The sequence below is a fragment of the Paramisgurnus dabryanus genome, chromosome 1, assembly GCF_030506205.2.
Source record: "Paramisgurnus dabryanus chromosome 1, PD_genome_1.1, whole genome shotgun sequence".
Lineage (NCBI taxonomy): Eukaryota > Metazoa > Chordata > Actinopteri > Cypriniformes > Cobitidae > Paramisgurnus > Paramisgurnus dabryanus.
In genome coordinates this window covers 52,764,126-52,783,854 of record NC_133337.1, presented here as the reverse complement: position 1 = coordinate 52,783,854, position 19,729 = coordinate 52,764,126, and the positions used below count along the sequence as shown (strand labels likewise).

Sequence of the window (19,729 nt, the reverse complement as noted above, 5' to 3'; positions counted from 1 at the left end):
CTTGGTTTATTAGACAATGTCATAAAAGTCCTTAAGATAAACAGTAGGCCTATATTACAAATAACTTAATACGTTTTATAGACCACTTTTATATTATTGCATTATCGTACAGTAATTTAACAATGCCCTTGTGTTGTGTGTGATGTTAGATTAGTAACAGAAAGATAGAAAGAAAGAAAGAAATGTCATGTTTTTAAATCGGATAATATTATTTTATTTAAATTGTAATTTATTATTTGAAAATAGGCTTATCATTTTATGAAAGAAAGATGGTTTTGAAGGCGTAATTACAATTTATGTAATATAAGTATTTGAACAACAACATAAACGTCCAACTTTATCAATATAAAACCAGTAAAAATTAATTTCCAATACAAAAATCATAAGATTCAAAAGAGGCGCGTGAGTTTCCTCCTCCCCCTGACACGTCATGAGCGCTCGCGCGACTCAAAACACGCCGCTGCCTTTTAAAGCGCGAGACAGCATGAGCGCTGTCACTTTGACACTGAACGAGGCAGGCGTTTGAGCTTCAGTCGTCTCGTTCATTTACCCCCATTTTCCGTTCCCCCCGTCGACGACTCATTATCTTTTAATTTCCTCGTCTATCGTGCCGTCATTTTCAAAGCACCGTGTCGCCATGTACCGGTATTTCGGGGAGCTGCTGACTCGCACAGCGGGTAACGCGTTGGCCTCGGGATGCGTCGAGTCCGCTCTGCCGGCTTCCTCATCTCTGCTGAGGACGCGCCACTACAGCGATGCCGCCGACAAGGAGGACGACCCCAACTTCTTCAGAATGGTGGAGGGCTTTTTTGATCGCGGCGCTGCCATTGTCGAAAACAAGCTTGTGGAGGACCTGAAGACCCGCGAGACACCCGAGCAGAAGAGACTCCGTGTGCGTGGGATCCTGGGGATCATCAAACCCTGCAACCACGTCCTGAGTGTATCCTTCCCCATCAAGAGAGACAACGGGGAGTGGGAGGTGATCGAGGGTTATCGGGCACAACACAGTCAGCACAGAACACCCTGCAAAGGGGGTAAGATGGGGTTTCATCATTGGGGGCAATAATTAGGGCGCAACAGCTCTCTTTGAAGTTACATTTTAGATTGAGAATGGTCTGCGTAGTAACTTGCGTCTGATTTTACTTTGTTTTTCAATGCTTGCATGGTTGCAAATATGAAATATGTTAAGTCTTGCCTGCTGAAAACATAGAATCCAAATTCTAATGGCTTTAGTTACAAATTAAGACATAAATACATTTTTTTTATTAAATACATAGCACTAAAATCCAACAAATTACTAGTAGAGACCCACAGAAACCAGTAGTTTTCATAAAAACCAATACAATTCCAATTATAACTATAAAATTGTAACACAATTCCTTCTATATAGTCTGTTTTAGGCCTTATCCCTGTTGGATGATGTTCTATTTGGATCCTATAGATTACATCTCACCAATAGGACCCAACACACATTATTAGCAGAGACCCTTATAGCTTCCATTAAAACCAATAGAATTTCCATTATAACCATTAAATCAAGAATTTCTTGCACCTGCACAGGTGTGTGTGCGTAATACCCAGCAGGGAAGCTATTAAACAGGGCTAAAAGTCTACAGTTCTTCCTGTGTGCCTTGGTTTGCTACTTTTGTGTTTGGATACGCGCCATTGATGATGTACAACCCACAATATGCTTCCTGCTTGGAATGTGAACAGCCCTGTTTAACTTTTCCTATGCAGTTCAAAAGCATGTTGTCTGAAGCCAACTGTGTGTTGTCAGTGCAAACTTTGAAGGATTCAGCAGGAAGGATCATCCATGTCTTTCTATAGTGTTGGTTAGTTAGTTTATATTACACCGTGTTGGAGGAGATTGCTATACAATCTTACATTTATCAAAAGCATGAGATTTGGAAATGTCCGCATCTCTTCACTGCATGTAAAAGCATATACGTATGGAAGAAGGGTTTCACAACCATGTTAACATCCATCATCTTGTTTTAAATCTTACAAGGCACACAGACTCACATTCTGAACTGACAGCTGCTGTGAGCTATTTGGTGAAGCAGGGTTTTTCTTTAAAATGGCAGATGTGGTAATAAAGAGATTGAGGCTATGGAGTGTGGGAGGGACCGTGTCATGGCAGTGCATTGTGGGTGATATGTGGGGTGGCAGGGTGACGTATCGTGAGAGAGAATTACAGTGGTAGGTTATGGTTGGGGGTTTGTATGGAAAGTCTTGCAGTGAATGTGGCTGGGTAGTAATTGGATTATTATTATTAACTCCATTACTGTGATCCATTTAAGTGTTACCATCAACTATTGCATTTTAACTAATTATTACAAACAAATGCCCATTAGCAAAATGTTTTTGTTATACATACTGCTCGACAGATATACCACTGAAATAGATGCCCTCAGATGTCACACCTGTCTCTGTGAAGGCTATGGGCTCTGTAAGCAGCAGAACAGGCTCAGGAAAACAGTCGACACTTTATTTTCAGCCAATCAGAGTGCTTCATACCATGCCTGCCAAGGACACGACAAGTTAGCAAAATGGCTAAAACCCCTTGCACGCATTTAATCATTTATTTTGCAGAGGATTATTGGGTTTCAAAGTGCTTTCATTGACACTATCTTCTTTGTGTAACAGACAAGATCAGGTACAAATTACAAAGTGCAAGAGCAATTCAGTTGTCTCAATAATACTGATAGACTTCAGAGGAAGGGGCTGTATGAAGGTTAAACAGAGGTTAACTAGCGGTACATAGTCAGCAAATGACCCATTTTGGAATTTCATCATCTCTTTGCTAAAGTCATCCACGTGAAGGATAGAAACGACTGGATCAGCAGAAATGCGTTGACTCTTAGCCTCTTTGTGCACGAGTAATGAAAAAAGATGGCGTACGTGGTACTTGTGGTCTTCCATGTTCACTTCCTGGTTATGATGAAGCACGTTTGTGACTCGGATGGGTTCACTAGGTGGAGCTGAATGAGGATCTGTCCAGTTTCCTGTGTTTTTTCCATCTGTGCTGAGTCATTCCAGTACTTCGAAGCCTCCATCATCTCCCTCTCTCTCCCTCTTCTGTTCCCCCCGCATGTGGTTAAAACAGGTCTGTTGAGCAAGTGAAATGCTGAAAAAAAGCCTCCCAAGAGTGTTGATTATACACTGACTTCACTTACTAATAATGCTAAATGTATACCTAATTGATGAGGGTGCAATTTAGTATTATTCATTTGGTTTTAGTTTCTCAACATTTTGTTTTTTATTATATATTATATCAGCTCCTGTTCATTGCTGTAGTCTACCTTTGATGCTATGTGTGTCGACAGCTTTCTCATCAGGATTATGAAAATTAAATATGAATGACTATTAGAGAGATCATTTTAATGCTATGGGCTGGACATCCTCATTAGCAGAAATGTAGTCCATAAATATCACCATTACCGTAGTCACTGTATCTCAATTCACACATTATCTTCTGGATTTAAATGATGGCAGTGTGATTTGAGTTTTATTGTAAAATGTGCTTGATGTGTTTGCCAAGCGTCAGACAGTGTGTGCTGGAGATTTAACACAGATGATTTGTGGTTTAGCCTGGCAGAGAATGTGACTGGGCCTGGACTAAATCATGGCACACATACACACAGTGCACAGGATATTCAGCTGCCCTTTACTTTACAAGGTCAGACACTGGAAATATCAGGGAATATTAAAATTGTGATGAAATGGCTAATCTGTAAAACATTGAGCATTTACTAATAAGTTTACCTAATATTAATTATTCCGCTTATAACACAGTTACCACAGATATTGTTGAGACATTGCTCTGGTGGTTATTTTAAGACATTTGACAGGTCAGATGTGAATTTATCGAAAATAATGCATACCTGGATGCATAATGATTAATCGCGAATAAAAGTTTTGTTTACATCATATATGTGTGTGTGTGAACTGTGTATAATAACTTTGTATAGATAAATGCACACAAATGCATGTATATATTTTAAAAAATATTTTTTTCCCCTTAATTATACATGCATGTGTGCATATTTATATATACATAATTATTATACACAGTTCACACACATATATGATTTAAACAAAAACTTTTATTCTGCTATAGATTAATTTCAATTAATCTTTACGCGTCCCTAAATTACCATTAGGGGACGTAAATTACGTTACTAAATTTCTCAACCAATAACAATAAAGCATTCAATAGCCCTGTGGTATAAGTAAGGAATAATTGACTATGGACCATTAAATTATCCTAGGTGTGCACCGATCGGCTGATGATGCTTGCTATGCTTCTCAATGAAATATTGTGAAATGCCGCTACATCCAAAAGCCAGAGGGCGCTGTCGTGCAGAAACTCAATATGCGCTGCCAACGAAGAACCATACACACGCAGCTATGACAGGCAGCTCCAGGTTATGGCTTAAGGATATATTTATATTGCTGTTCTTCGAATCTTTTCGGGTATTTTCATGATAATAAAGAATATGAATAATGATTATATTTGACGTGTGTTGCTTTTTCAAATGCATGTTATAAACGAGTCAAACTAACAGCGATTTCAAATCGATAAGGACTTACTGATCAAAAGCCATAGTACATGAAATAGCGTTGAATAATATCGATTAAGAATAGTTATCGGCCACGTATAATTAGTGTATATCGCCATTTATCGGTGCACCCCTAAATTATCTGAAAATAATGCACACCCAAGCTGGTAATGCATTACACGAGTATGCATTATGTTCCAATAATTTAACTGAGTCAATTATCCGCTTATAACACGGTTACCACAGACATTAAGACATTGCTCTGGTGGTTATTTTAAGACATTTGACATGTCAGGTTTGTGTTTATAGAAAAAAGCATACCCGTGATGTGGAATATTTCTCAAACAATCAGAATAATGCATATATCAGCCCTGTATATACCTTTTCATTTTTACTGCATATTAAGTATGTATAATAATAATTATTATTATATTATACATATCAAGATATCGGAGATCTTCTTGTAACCCTGATTTGGTAGTTTTCAAAATACATTGTTTATTTAAATAAATATTCATAGTTCAATGACAGTGAGATGTATGTGTAGGGTATCAGATGCTCAGTGTCTATGCCTGTTCATGAGGTCACGTCCCTGCTGTTGGCTGAATTTAGGAAGCCAACTGTAAGTGCCAGCTTTGCTAGAAGGGAGAGATGGTAGCACCTGTCTCAATGGAGCGTGACTAGAGGAAAAAGTTTTGCAGGAACATTAGCTGCGTAGCAGGTGACCGGTGTCATGAGCACATGATTGTGTCTAGTGACGAGTGTTGCAGATTAGTATTGATACAGACACTATAATACTGTACTTGCACTTGATGGCTGTTGGTTTCAGTTTTATATATAGAATATGGATATATATTGTATCTGTCCCTATTCAGATAAACCAAATAAAAAAAACTGAACAGGTGCAAAAAGCATTAATTTTTAAACTTAAGTTTATTATTAAACAGCATTACTTGATATTTATTTTTATTAGATGTTATTGTCACTTCAGTTTGCAAAGTGTCACACAATGTTATCCTGGCATCTAATTTTTTGGTTGAGGTCGTATTTCGTCTTGTTTATCTTTGCTCAATTCAGGACATGGGGCGACACTCTGTACAGCTTCACAGTGTCTGTTTGTGTAAAGCCCATTGTTTGTTCTTCATGTTTCACAGGCTTTGATTCACATTAGACAGTAGTGGAAAGATCTTCCAGCTTTTCCTAGCCAATTGACTCTCTATAATGGCTGCAATCAAGTCCAGTTTTATAAGCCTTTTTGCTCTTTCTTTTCAGGTATACGATACAGCATGGATGTGTCCGTGGATGAGGTTAAAGCTTTGGCTTCTTTGATGACATACAAGTGTGCTGTTGTGGGTAAGCCTCATGTTACCTACCAGTCATTTATATGCAACCTTGTGTGACCATGTTAGTGAAATCCAGGAAAAAGTCTCTTAATCTAATTTTAAAATTAATGGCATCGTTTCATGTTGATTTCAATCTTTGACATGACCGTACTCAGTCAATATTAAAAATATCAAGGTTATTTTTCACAGACGGTTCTTTACATTATGTAGAATGACTTTTTATAGAAACATTTTTTTACAGAGAGGGTCACATAATTCCTTAATATGCATATATACTTTGCAATACTGTACAATACAACTACATTGTTATTTTGGTTTCATTGTCATCAAGTTGTTTTTGTTCACCCTTTTTTTTTCTTTTAGATGTACCATTTGGTGGAGCTAAAGCTGGTGTGAAAATCAACCCCAAGAATTACTCTGTAAGTCCTAAAACACATACATTGAACACACAGATCATCTTTCTTAGCTATCAGAAATAGTCCCTTTATCATGTCTATAGGCTTTTTTAATGGACTAAAAATTCAGTTCATGCTGCGGGCTGTCTTACGTCATGTCAAAAGGATCTGCTGTCTGGTCGGGTCCTGAATGAATTATCTATCCATTAGTGCAGTGTGTTTGATGCTGTATAAAGCAATAGATGTGATGCGCATCCAGAATAGATATAGATTTATATTATATCCAGTAAAGATGTGCGATGCATTTAAATAGCTCTCGTCTTTGTGTATTATCTGTGTCTGAGTCTGCATTTGTTTTTATCTTTTTGTGCTGTTAAGGACAACGAGTTGGAAAAAATCACGAGAAGATTCACGATTGAGCTGGCCAAAAAGGGATTCATTGGTGAGTTGTTTTATACCTCATTTTACAGTTTACACGAAACATCATAAAGGCATCCAGGCACCTGTATTGTTTACTGATTATGGTACACTCCTTAAAGGTGTAATGTGGGTTTTAGCGGCATCTAGTGGTGAGATTGCGAATTGACCTCAATTTCGAAATGCTATGAGAAGCTACGGTAGCTGCCACAGGACAAACATGTCATCATCTGAGACAACAAAGGGATAAAACGCGCTCTTTAGAAGAGTTTGTCCGTTTAGGGCTACTGTAGAAACATGGCGGCGATGTTGTATGTAGATAAAAATGGGTCCTTTTAAGGTAATAGAAACAATACATCTCATTATATAAGGTCTTTATACACCACTGATTATAGAGTTGTGTATTATATTGCATTTCTGTCAAGAGGTCACACATTGCACCTTTATGTATGTACTGTGCAATATGTAATTATTGCCTATAGAGGTCGCTAAAATATAAACAGTGGCGCATAGCTTGATGTCGCTTTGAAAAAAACGTGGATCGATGGCAGTTCCCAATCCAGCAGGACTCACAAATTATGATCATGGATTATATAATGCAATAAAGTTTAACGCAACAGTACTGATTTTGAACCAATCTCGTGATTCTTCATGTCACAAGCCGATGGGTCTGCGCAGTGCATGCCACATGAAGTCAAACAAACCTACGTCAAACGTCATTGACAAGCGACCCTATGTCAGGGGTGCAACGCTGGTTAAATTAACATATTCTCTGAATTCAAACATTTAGGATAATGTAAGTACACATATTAACACTGTATTTGTAACGTTTTGACATTTTAGTGAAAAAACATATTGTTCCCTTAATACCTTAAATGTAGCGTCATTTATGGTCTGAAGTAAAGCATTAGACTGATGTGAGTTACAAGGCTGACAATCAGTTTAAGCACATTCTCATTGAATCCTTAATCTCAACCTGGAATAGCTTGTATAATTCACTGTGAGAAATAAACCACATTGACTGCTTCCCTGGCTCCTCTGGGGTTGTTTTTGGAAATGTATTCATGGTGCAGGACTGCCCACATAGCTGTTTTCTGAATGCCTTCCTGTTTATCCAGGCCACTTGTGCGAGGGGGATGGGAACTTTGCTCTCACAGTATCAAAGTGGGCATTAAAGCACAAACACTACAGGCTGCCCACAAAGATCAATAGAGCTCCAATGTGTTGAAAGGTTTAATAAATGCTGCATGCATGTTTGAATCACAGTATGCTTAATGAGAACCAGTGTGAAACTGAATCGGCCACCTGTGGTTGCTCACATGATCTGATCTTACCCATCCGTGCTCTTTTTTTTTTTTTTTTTATTCAGGACCTGGCATTGATGTCCCTGCCCCTGACATGAGCACCGGTGAGAGGGAGATGTCCTGGATCGCTGACACCTATGCTAACACTATTGCCCACACTGTAAGCAGCTCTCCTTAGTGCCACTTCATATAAAACACTTGTTTTTATGTAAATATGGGCTACGTATGTTTGACCGTTGCACTGCACCTTTCTGGACCTTTTAGCATTTAAAAAAAAAAAGGATGCTAGTTTAACTACTCAGATGCTGGTTGTTAGTAAACTAGGTCGATATTGTAAACAGCCTTAGAGTTATAGCTAATAATAATGTGCTGTATATTCATAAAACTCCCTTTGATAAAGATCACTGTCAGTTGTAAAATAATTTCCAGCCTCTTTTTACAAAGTGAATAGTTACACGTACCTATAAGGGTTTTTGAGCAATAAGGGCTACAAACAACAGTCCACAGAGATTAAAGAGTCTTATGTTTAAGTAGTAAACATCTTTTAACTCTTTCAAGCTGTATCCTACTATCAGCAATCTTACACCCTTTGTTTGTTCTATGATAACTTTGCGCTATCTATATAACACGCTGTCCAGTGTTTACCTTTGTGCCATAATAAATGGTAGTCAGATATTTATTTGAATGGTAAATAGCAACCAGATTGCTTTTCATTTCTATATTTCCATATTAAGAGTGGGGATATGATTTTTGTATTACACCCTCAAAAGCAGAGCGATATCATTAATTATCAGGATAATGCAGACATCACAATTCACACATTTCAATTAGCTCTCAGTTCACAGTGATGTCAGATCAGGGTTATTTTTACTCTGGATGGCTGTTATTATGTTGTAGCAGTATCATTATAGCAATAAAGTAGCATTTCCTAATTTGTTTTCCCACATTGAACTGTAATAACATAAGGACATGGCATGAGGCTTAAGGGACACTCCACTTTTTTTGAAAAATGCTCATTTTCCAGCTCCCCTAGAGTTAAACATTTGATTTTTAACTTTTTGGAATCCATTCAGCTGAACTCCAGGTCTGGTGCTACCACTTTTAGCATAGCTTAGCATAATCCATTGAATCTGATTAGACCATTAGCATCGCACAAAAAAATAACCAAAGAGTTTGGATATTTTTCCTATTTAAAACTTGACTCTTCTGTAGTTACATCGTTTACTTAGACTGACAGAAAATTAAATTTTTCAGGGCAGTGCGTAATATCAATACGCAAGCAGCAAAGTCCTTGATTATTACGCCAGAATAAGAGTATAGTTTCTAGCCATATCTGCCTAGAAAATCACAACTTTTAATTTTCTGTCAGTCTTAGTACACGATGTAACTACAGAAGAGTGAGTTTTAAATGGGAAAAATATCACAACGCATTTTGGTTATTTTTTAGCACGATGCTAATGGTCTAATCAGATTCAATGGATTGTGCTAAGCTATTCTAAAAGTGGTAGCACCAGACCCGGAGTTCAGCTGAATGGATTCCAAAAAAGTAAAAATCAAATGTTTAACTTTAGGGGAGCTGAAAATTAGCATATTTTTAAAAAAAGTGGACTGTCCCTTTAATCTACCTTACAGGCATACAGACATGATTGTCGGACTTCGCCTTCAGTCGTAATGAAGTTTCAATTGAATCGTAACATGGGAGAGAAGCTCATTCCAGCGCAAGGGCTTTATTCCAATATTTACTATAGTGGAATAAATAAATGAACGAAACAATATTTTTTGGAGAGAACATATTAAGATTAACAGATTTCTTAAGGATTCAAATGTTACTGATAAAGTTAAACAAAAGGGATTAATAATTTTCACCTTGGCATATCGCATGTCACACAAGTTAAAAATGTTTAACGGATCCAATGCTCAAAACAGATCCGAAAATTACACATCCGCAGATGGTCGGCACCTCACGTAACCCCTTTGCGACTCTCCAGAGGAAATTAATGACTTCTAGTTTATCGGCTGTCGTTTGTCGTGTACAGCGGAAAGGCGGCTTTCATTTGGGGGCAAATTCAAGGTTTTTGGTCAGGAAAAGGAGAAGGCGGAGGAGTGCAGCATTCAGTCCAACACAATACCACCCTCTCAACAGCTTAACCTCAGAATACTGCATTTTACGTAACATTAGCTGAAGTGTGCAAATTTTCATGATGTTTCGTGATGTTAAGATCACAGCCTAATATGCAACTGAGACGGCTGTATGTCTCAAATAATGGTATATTTTCAGGAGTTTTGTTTGTTTGTTTTCGCCTGTTGCAGTTGGGTTAATAAGGGTTTTAGTGACCTGTTTTCAAATCCATCAGTATGCAAGGCAAGTAGTATGTCCGGATTCATGGTACTCGGAAAAGTACTTGGATGACCTACTACTTCAGGCTTGATTTTTAAATGTGCATTCGATACAAACCTGTGAAGGCACGCAAGCTGAGGTGCCGCCAGATAAAAAAATTTGAATATAATAAAATACTGTAAATTTCAAAACTGTGTTTTAATTATACTTGTTAAACAAAACAAGTAAATTATGGTTGCAGTTTTTCTGATTACGTCAAACGTCAAAGGAAATTAAGTCACATGACAATAATTTTTTTTGGATGCCGTATGTCCGAAATGTATTTATTTACATTAAGATGCTTTAAGATGTTCAGATGCTTTTATCTAAAGTGAATTGCAATGCATTACAAAGTCTGAATTTTATTATTATGCATGTTCAAACCCACAATTTGCTGCTAGTGCAATGTTCGAACAGTTAAGCTACATGAACACTAATACTGCATCCATGCATAATATGTAAATTGTACTCTTAGCAGTATGAGTACTAATTCAGTGCCTGTTCTGACAGAATGTGATTTCAGACAGTGAATAATTAGTTTTGCTTGGTGAGGTAGTGGTCAAAGGCATGTCCTGCATGTAGAGAAAGATATTTGAGATTCTTTTAACACATAATTATTCCTGCAGTAAAAATATCCCATGGATATGTATAATTTCAAGGTCGATTCCAGGAGCTCCATCTCGCATGATTTGTTCTGTCTGGTAGCTTCTTTTTGACAAACAAGAGCATTTCACAGTTCACTGCTGACTCATTACTCCGTAGTTTTTAATAAGAGAGCCATTGTGCTTTAATCGAGAATAACAAACTGTGTGGTTAATTAAAAGGGAGCATTAGACATGTGGACTGTGGACAGCTGACAAGTTTGAATCAGCAGAGAAAATCTGTCTCTGTTCTACAAGGGAACAGTAAATGATTGATAATATCAGGTGACTGAAACATTATTGAGTTTATCAAGGACATTAATCCCAGTTCACCACTACTGCTACTTCATCCACAAAGCATTAGTTACAGATTTACATATGTAACAGAGGCTGTCGAGGGACAAATATGGTGCAAGACTACAAAGTCATCTTTATTAAAATATTTGGATCTATATACGATGCAATAAAATATTTTATTTTGTCTTTAGGGTGTTTTTTAAGTATGTCTATTAAAGGGACATTCCACTTTTTTAAAAAATATGCTCATTTTCCAGCTCCCCTAGAGTTCAACTTTTTAATCTTACCATCTTGGAATCCATTCAGCTGATCTCCAGGTGTGGCACTAGCACTTTTAGCATAGCTAAGCATAATCTATTGAATCTGATTAGACCATTAGCATCACGCTCAAAAATAACCAAAGAGTTTTGATATTTTTTCTATTTAAAACTTGACTCTTCTTCTGTACAGTAGTTACATCAAAATTAAAAGTTGCGATTTTCTAGGCAAATATGCTAGGAACTATACTCTCAAGCTGGCGTAATAATCAAGGACTTTGCTGCTGTGACATGGCTGCAGCAGGCGTAGTGATATTACGCACTGCCCAGAAATAGTCCCCCTGCTATTGAAAGTAACCAAGGGGACTATTTTTCGGGCAGTGCGTAATATCACTACGCCTGCTGCAGCCATGTCACAGCAGCAAAGTCCTTGATTATTTTTTAGTGCGATGCTAATGGTCAAATCAGATTCAATGGATTGTGCTAAGCTATGCTAAAAGTGTTAGCGCCAGACCCTGAGATCAGCTGAATGGATTTCAAAATGGTAAGATTCAAATGTTTAACTCTAGGGGAGCTGGAAAATGAGCATATTGTCAAAAAAAGTGAAATGTCCCTTTATAAATGCAGTCCAATTATAATCTGCCTAATTTTGTGTTTATCTCTCTCTCTATAGGATATCAATGCTCATGCCTGTGTAACTGGTAAACCCATCAGCCAGGGTGGTATCCATGGGAGAATCTCAGCCACTGGTCGTGGAGTCTTCCACGGCATTGAGAACTTCATCAATGAAGCCTCCTACATGAGCAAGCTGGGCCTGACCCCTGGATTTGCAGACAAAACCTTTATCATTCAGGTACATGCTCGAATTAAAATTGTAGGCAAAACTAGTTAAAGTGTAAGGCCTGTAAGGTTGCTATCCGCCTAATAGGCCTGACGTCATGCAGCGCTTCAGGTACAACTGATCTCAAATGCCATAGGGAAATATCCAAAAATACATGCTAATATACACTCCTATCATAATGCAAAACTACAAAAACACCTAATAGACTTTGCAAGCTTTTTGATAAAGCATGTACGCTTGGGCCTGAGAAATGATATGCTGACTGTTTTCGCTGGTCTAAAAAAAGGGAAGAGTTCATCAATTGTCAGCATCTTATAGATCTTTCAGTTCCCATGAAATCATGTTTCACAAAGACTCTGAAACTGCACCAATATGTAATCCCTGCTCTCGTTTTTAGCTCTGTTGACGTCAACGGGACCCTGCAGATGTCCTCTCTAAGATTAAGAATCAGGGCCAAATGAACAAGACCAGCGGTTTGTTGGATCTAATGCAGTTCAATCTTAATCACACTGTGGTCAAATCAATCAGTGGTACAAGTGAGGTAGAGAAGAGGATGCTACGGGTTTACTGACTCTTGTTATATATCCAGTGATGTGTACAGATAGTGGTTGGGGGATTTATAATGGCACAGAAGGGATGATAATAAGTGTAAGAGACCGCCTTAGGAAAGAAGTGCATTACATGTTTCATTATACTTGGTATGACTGCTTCCCTTTTGGCTTTTAGAAATGTGGACAGTCACATGCAATTCCTCTTTCAAGAATCACATGAAGTAGTTTGATGCTGTACACCTTTAAATATCTTGTAGTCGCCATTCTTTTCTTATTGTTAGGCATGCAGTTAATTTCATATTATACATGTAGACATTTACTGTATGCATTTGGCAGACACTTTTATTCAAAGCATCTTACAGTGCAGTACAATGTGAAAGACTACACTTTAATTCATAAAAATCAATTTTTATATTTACACTTATGCATTTGGCAAATTGTCAACACTATGCATTTCTTTTATCAAAATGTGATCAAACCTAATATATTTGCATTGCTAACGCAGAGCTCTATCCATTGAGCACTGACATGACAGGACCATTTCAGATGACAATATAAAAGCAAAAGGTCATTAAAATAAATACACAAAAGAAAGACACAACCAGTCACAACTGCCTCTGTAAAATAATATACATTTGACCAAAATTGTAATGCTGTATCTAGATCTATGTTTGTAGTTGCTATGCTAAATCAAACCACACAGGGGCGCCACTACCACAAAAAAGACAACATTTCTGTAAACATTAAATCATTTAACAATCACTCAGTTTTATATTCTCTCTCTTCCTGTCTTTCAGGGTTTTGGTAATGTGGGTCTGCATTCCATGCGTTATCTTCACCGTTATGGTGCCAAATGTGTGGGAATTGCAGAGATCGATGGCAGCATTTGGAACCCCAATGGCATGGACCCAAAAGAGCTGGAGGATTATAAACTGGTCAGTACAGAATCGCATTTCCTCAAAACTCTAGCCATCTGTTTCTATACGAGCTGGCTTTTGAAAATTTTTGTCTTTTACTTTAAGCAACACGGCACTATTGTGGGCTTCCCGGGCGCTCAGCCCTATGAGGGAAACATTCTGGAAGCTCAGTGTGATATCCTCATCCCTGCCGCTGGAGAGAAACAGCTGACCAGGAAGAACGCTCATAACATTAAAGCCAAGGTCAGTCATCAACAGCATCAATATCCATCATCTAGATCCAAGAAATTGTAGCTTCTATATTCTGCTCAACAATCTGGTATATAGCTGGATATTAGGGATGCGCCGATACCACTTTTTTGGAGTACGAGTACGAGTACGAGTACTTGCATTTCAGTACTTGCCGATACCGATACTGAGTACTTAATAAAAAACATGATTCAAATTTACAGGTAACAGCTTTAGTCATATAATTTAACAAAAAAACAAGTGACTAGTTTTCCAGTTTGTTGTAAACTCTGCCTCTTTGGACAACACAAGAGGCATTAACCCCTTACACGCCACTCAAACATAGACATTTCTCAGACCGTGGTATCGATCCCTGGTATCGGGGGACTTTTAACGAGTACGAGTACTTTAGAAAATGTGGTATCGAGGCCGATACCCGATACCAGTATCGGTATCGATGCATCCCTACTGGATATCAATGTAAACATGACTTTTGTTTTGGTCCAGATTATTGCTGAAGGTGCTAATGGTCCCACCACACCAGAAGCTGATAAGATCTTCTTGGAGAAGAACGTCATGGTCATTCCGGTAAGAAAACATTTACACAAGTAATTGTAGTCATTTATTTTATATAAAAATGCTTTGTAGATATATTTATATACTTTTTATTAGAAATGCAGCGCTATAATCACTATCGGACAATAAAAGTAAACTCTTCTGTGTATAGAAAATGTAAAGAAACTTCACTAGTTTAATATTAATGGTCATTATATGAATGAAAAACATTTAGAAATCCTTAAGTGGAAAGTGACATGAATGTTGTCACTCACTGAAAGCATTTTTTAAAATAATTTTTATAATGTAAATATTGTTGGATTGTCCTCTACTAACTGACCGCTGTGTTTTGTAGGACATGTACCTTAATGCTGGAGGTGTTACAGTCTCCTACTTCGAGTGGTTGAAGAACCTGAACCATGTCAGCTACGGTCGCCTGACCTTCAAGTATGAGAGAGACTCCAACTACCACCTGCTCAGTATGTGCTCAAGCATCCACAACACCGCATGCTTCCCTTAACATCTCTACATCGACCGCTTCAGACACTTAACGGGCTTAGCTGCAAAAACTAATTTGTCCAAAACAGAGACGTGATTTCAAGTCTATTTTCTGCCCTCCATGTTCTTGATTATTTTATTACCCCTGTTTGGCATTGTTCTTAGCATACCGACAGGTTCAAGGTGCAGTCGGGATTAGCAGGGTGTGCCGCTCTTCCCTGAAGTACAGTTTGTGCTTTTGCATATTATGATGTATGTTCTAGGTCGCACGATTCTGCACATCTCACTAGTTTTATCCTGCTTTTTATGAATTTCATTGTGTCAGAGCCTGCTGTCCATTTAAAGGAAAACACCACTGTTTTTCAATATTTTACTATGTGCTTACCTAAACTTGGAAAAATGAATACATACCTCTCTTTTGTGAATGTGTTAGCATTTAGCCTAGCCCCATTCATTCCTTATGCTGTGTTCAGACCAGTCGCGGTAGAGGCGTCCAGCACGAGTGATTTAACTGTTAAGTCAATGTGAAGACGCGTTGACGCACGTCTGGAGGTCTCGCGGCACGAATGAGGCATTAAGCACGGCGCGGTAGGCGCGATTCCATCTCGTGCGTGCGAATTGAGCGTTGCCGCGGGACTTTTGAACTTTGGCAGAAAAACATGGCGCGTAAACCAATCAGGAGCTTGCTCTAGTGGTGCTCTGATTACAGGCAGCGATCGGAGTTGCAGAAGCCCCTCCCATGATGCGAATTTCCACGTGAATGTCTCGATGAATAGAATTTCACACGCAAATGAAGCGAGTACACTCAAAATGTTCAAGATGCGGCAGACACGAATTTGATGCTTCAAACTCGGCTGGTGTGAACCCACGGTTAGGATCCAAACAGGGATGAATTTAGAAGCCACCAAACACTTCCACCTATTTAAAGAGTAAGTCTGGTGGAACAAAATAAAATGTGGCGATTTTAAGCAGATAAAAAATGAGAACTATATTGTATGGCGGAAGAGCACTTAGTTTGCAGCACTTCGACCTCGGGTGCAGTAATATTGACAGAAGTTTGAGTGGGAGGGGGAGTAGTCAGGAGTGATGATGTTACTGTGCGCCAAGGTCGAAGTGCTGCAAACTAAGTGCTCTTCCGCCATACAATAAAGTTCTCATTTTTTATCTGCTTAAAAAAATCTCGTTTTATTTTGTGCCACCATACTTACTCATGTAACTACTCATGTAACTGTCTTTAAATAGGGAAAACATGGAAGTGTTTAATGGCTTCTAAATTCATCCCTGTTTGGATCCTAAGGAATGAATGGTGCTAGGCTAAATGCTAACACATTCACGACATGCTGTACAAAGATTAAGTGCACGCATTGAAAAAAAGATAGGTGTGTATTAATCTGTCTAAGTTAAGGTAAGAACATAAAAATATTGAAAAACGGTGGTGTTTCCCTTTAAGAGAAAAAAATGTACAAAAATGTAACCCAGTCTGTGAAAACCCAGCTAAAGTCACTTTTTGTGGTTTACTGTCGTCTACATAAAATCATCAAACATAATGTAAAAAAGATTCTGTGACAATACAACCTTAATATCTTTAATATTGACTGAGTAAGGTCATGGCAAAGATTGGATTTCACAGACAGGGTCACATATTTTTTTAATGAATTGAGCACAATACTTAAAGTGCTGTTTATTAATAATTCTGTGTCAGTTTTATATGCAAACTTCTTGTGAACAGCCATGACAAATATTCAAACAATCTGCCAGAGGGAATTATTGACTGTCTCTAAAGCTGTCTATGTAGTTTTGTATCTTCCTCACTTGTGTCCTTATATAGTGCTTCTTGACAGCATGTTAAAAATTACACATGTAATAAAAAATGTAATATTTATCTTTGATTTCAATTTGGCATTAACTTTATCTCTATTTTTAATTTCAGTGTCTGTGCAAGAGAGTCTTGAAAGGAAGTTCGGCAAACAGGGAGGCCCCATCCCTATTGTTCCCACTGCTGATTTCCAGGCCCGGGTTGCTGTACGTGTCCATTATTGTCCATGATCCTTTTACCTTCCTAACCCTTGAAAGTCAATTATTTAGTACTCATCCTATTTAGACTCACTGTCTCTGTCTTTGACCAATAGGGCGCCTCGGAGAAAGACATTGTGCACTCTGGTCTTGCCTACACCATGGAGAGGTCGGCTAGGGTGAGTATTTTTAACTTTGTGTATAATGCCCTTCAAAGCTTTGACACTGAAGCCACACCCACAAAACCATTAATATGTAAATGAAGTGACACCAGATACGACAGAAGGGAATCGCCCTTTTTTCAATGTACAGAAATGTCAGCGTGTTGTTGTTAAACAGGTGGTATTTTTAACTGTTATCCACAAACCTCAGCCCTAGCTTCAGGCAGATGTAGTCTGGTATGTTTTGATCATCACACAGAGAATATTCCCTCGCCCTTTTCTGAAAAGCCATTAACGGCCAGTTTAGCTTTTTTTCACCATATAAATGAGTTTTTGGTCACACATGTATTTATGCTCAATATTTTTTGTCTCTTGCAGCAAATTATGCGCACTGCAAACAAGTACAACCTGGGCTTGGATTTGAGGACGGCAGCTTACGTCAACGCCATAGAGAAGGTCTTCAAGGTGTACAATGAGGCTGGCCTGACCTTTACATAAATCACCCATAATTCCCTCTGCAAACCACTTTTTCTTTATCGTTCTCTTGATTCTCCCATAACCCGTAACATATCAGAGTTTACATTAGGATGACCCTAATCTCTCCTAGTCTGTAATAACATCACATTGTCATGCACCCTAAATTCCGTCCACCCAAGGTTGTTTATTCTGTTGTGAGGCTGCAGGTTTGACCACTTCGCTGTACATTTATGTGGCCTAAAGTCTTGAAACAAAATGACTCGTGTTTTGTCATGTTCTTGTGTCCCTTATTTTTGTATTGATTTGTGGTTAGCTTTTCAGATGCAACTGTAGCGTGCCATTTTGTCCTATTTGTTGCATTCTGCCATCTCTAAATATTACGTGGTGCAGTTTTGTTCTCTGCCATGTAGCAGTAGGTTTTATTTACGTATTGTTGGAGACTATAAAAATGGTTATTGCTACAGGAATGAAAGATGCCTTACACCTTTGAGCAGGAGTTTTATACTTGGAGGAATGATTTAGTTTATCACTAGTACATCACACAAAACCTATTGTCTAATTTGTCTAATCTCAATGTTTCACTCTAGAGATGTAAAAATGTCTAGTGACGTGCAGTACTTTTGTACATTTAGGACAGATTTAGTTTGTATTAAAGGCATAGCTTTGTAACTTCTAGAGATTTGTTCTGCTAGTTTTTAACATGCAGTGAATACCCTTAAGCATTCTTCTTAGTAGGATGCTTAAATGAGAGCATTTGGTCACCGACTGTATTTGCCACCTTATCCAAAATATTGCCTTTTTTGTTGAGAATAAAAGAAACAATCATAACTTTCTCATGTTTATTTTCTTCCATTTGGATTTCTGAATGTCACCCAATCTGAGCATTCAGATTATACATTCAGTTTTACACCATACTCAGATAAATACAGAATTGTTATAAATTATGACATTTTTGTTTAAAATTATACAGTACACAGCTTCTGGAAAAGATATGTTTGATGTTGTCGTTGAAAGTAAGATGAACTAGGCAACGTTAAAATCCAGCTGATAGCCTATATGCAAGTTTATTTTAGAAGGCCTTTCCCGAATGCCAGAGCCTCATCCTTGACTCCTTTGACAGCAGCATCAGTGGCGGCTTTGCCGATTGCCCCACTCACCATGTCGCCGACACCTGGAGACAAAACGAATCAGAGCGGGAGACTTGTTCATTAAGGGTCAGGGTTTAGATTAATCTAGGACTAAACCTTATTTGTGTTAAAACATTGAAGTAGTTTTTACAAACAAACCTTACAAAAAACAATACTGGTGTGCATCATGAGACAAAACAATGGCAACGATATATGTTAAGATATGTCAGTGCAAATTAAGACACCTCAAACATGCACTTTAGTCTGGACTAGGTTACTAGGTTATGCCCTCCTCAATAATACTTAAAACATAACATTTGTAATATTTCCAAAAGCAGAGTTAATCGTACCTCCTCCAGCTTTTGGATCCTTTTGACCTTTCTTTTGGCCTCCTCCAATCGCTGCTCCAATTTTCTCTTTAGCCACACCAGCTGAAGTAACATTTAAATGAGTTAATGATCTCTGTATACAATGTGCCGGGCTACTGTAGCTGTTAGTAAGTGCAAAGCGAACTGTCTAAAATCACCTAAAAATCACTGTAGTGGGATGACTGTTGCTTTTAAAAGACAATTTAGTGGTAACTGCAATTTAGATAATAGATAATTAAATAATTAACTGAATAAAATATTATTTTACGAAATAATCCTAAACGTATTGCAAAAATTGTATCCCTAGAGCACAAAACCAGTCATAAGTCGCATGGTTATATTTGTAGCAATAGCCAACAATACATCGGATGGGTCAAAATTATTATTTTATGCCAAAAAT

General features: G+C 38.0%; 1 protein-coding gene across 1 annotated transcript; it reads left to right on the top strand.

Annotated features, from left to right (window-relative positions):
- Window positions 1-482: 482 nt before the first annotated feature.
- glud1b (glutamate dehydrogenase 1b) lies at window positions 483-18,666 on the top strand. The gene is made up of 13 exons (XM_065242256.2): window positions 483-1,034; window positions 5,835-5,915; window positions 6,269-6,324; window positions 6,679-6,742; window positions 8,087-8,181; window positions 12,267-12,446; window positions 13,783-13,920; window positions 14,008-14,145; window positions 14,638-14,718; window positions 15,041-15,164; window positions 17,114-17,205; window positions 17,313-17,375; window positions 17,736-18,666. Exons 1-13 carry the CDS (start codon window positions 638-640, stop codon window positions 17,853-17,855), a joined length of 1,629 nt encoding a protein of 542 aa, XP_065098328.1. The 5' UTR covers window positions 483-637; the 3' UTR covers window positions 17,856-18,666.
- The last annotated feature ends 1,063 nt before the right edge of the window (window positions 18,667-19,729 follow it).

Excerpts from the sequence above, each read along its gene's own strand:
- glud1b (XM_065242256.2), top strand. The coding sequence starts at position 638 with ATGTACCGGTATTTCGGGGAGCTGCTGACTCGCACAGCGGGTAACGCG. Across the intron at positions 1,035-5,834 it reads CAGAACACCCTGCAAAGGGG|GTATACGATACAGCATGGAT; the intron begins GTAAGATGGGGT and ends CTTTCTTTTCAG. Across the intron at positions 5,916-6,268 it reads ATACAAGTGTGCTGTTGTGG|ATGTACCATTTGGTGGAGCT; the intron begins GTAAGCCTCATG and ends TTTTTCTTTTAG.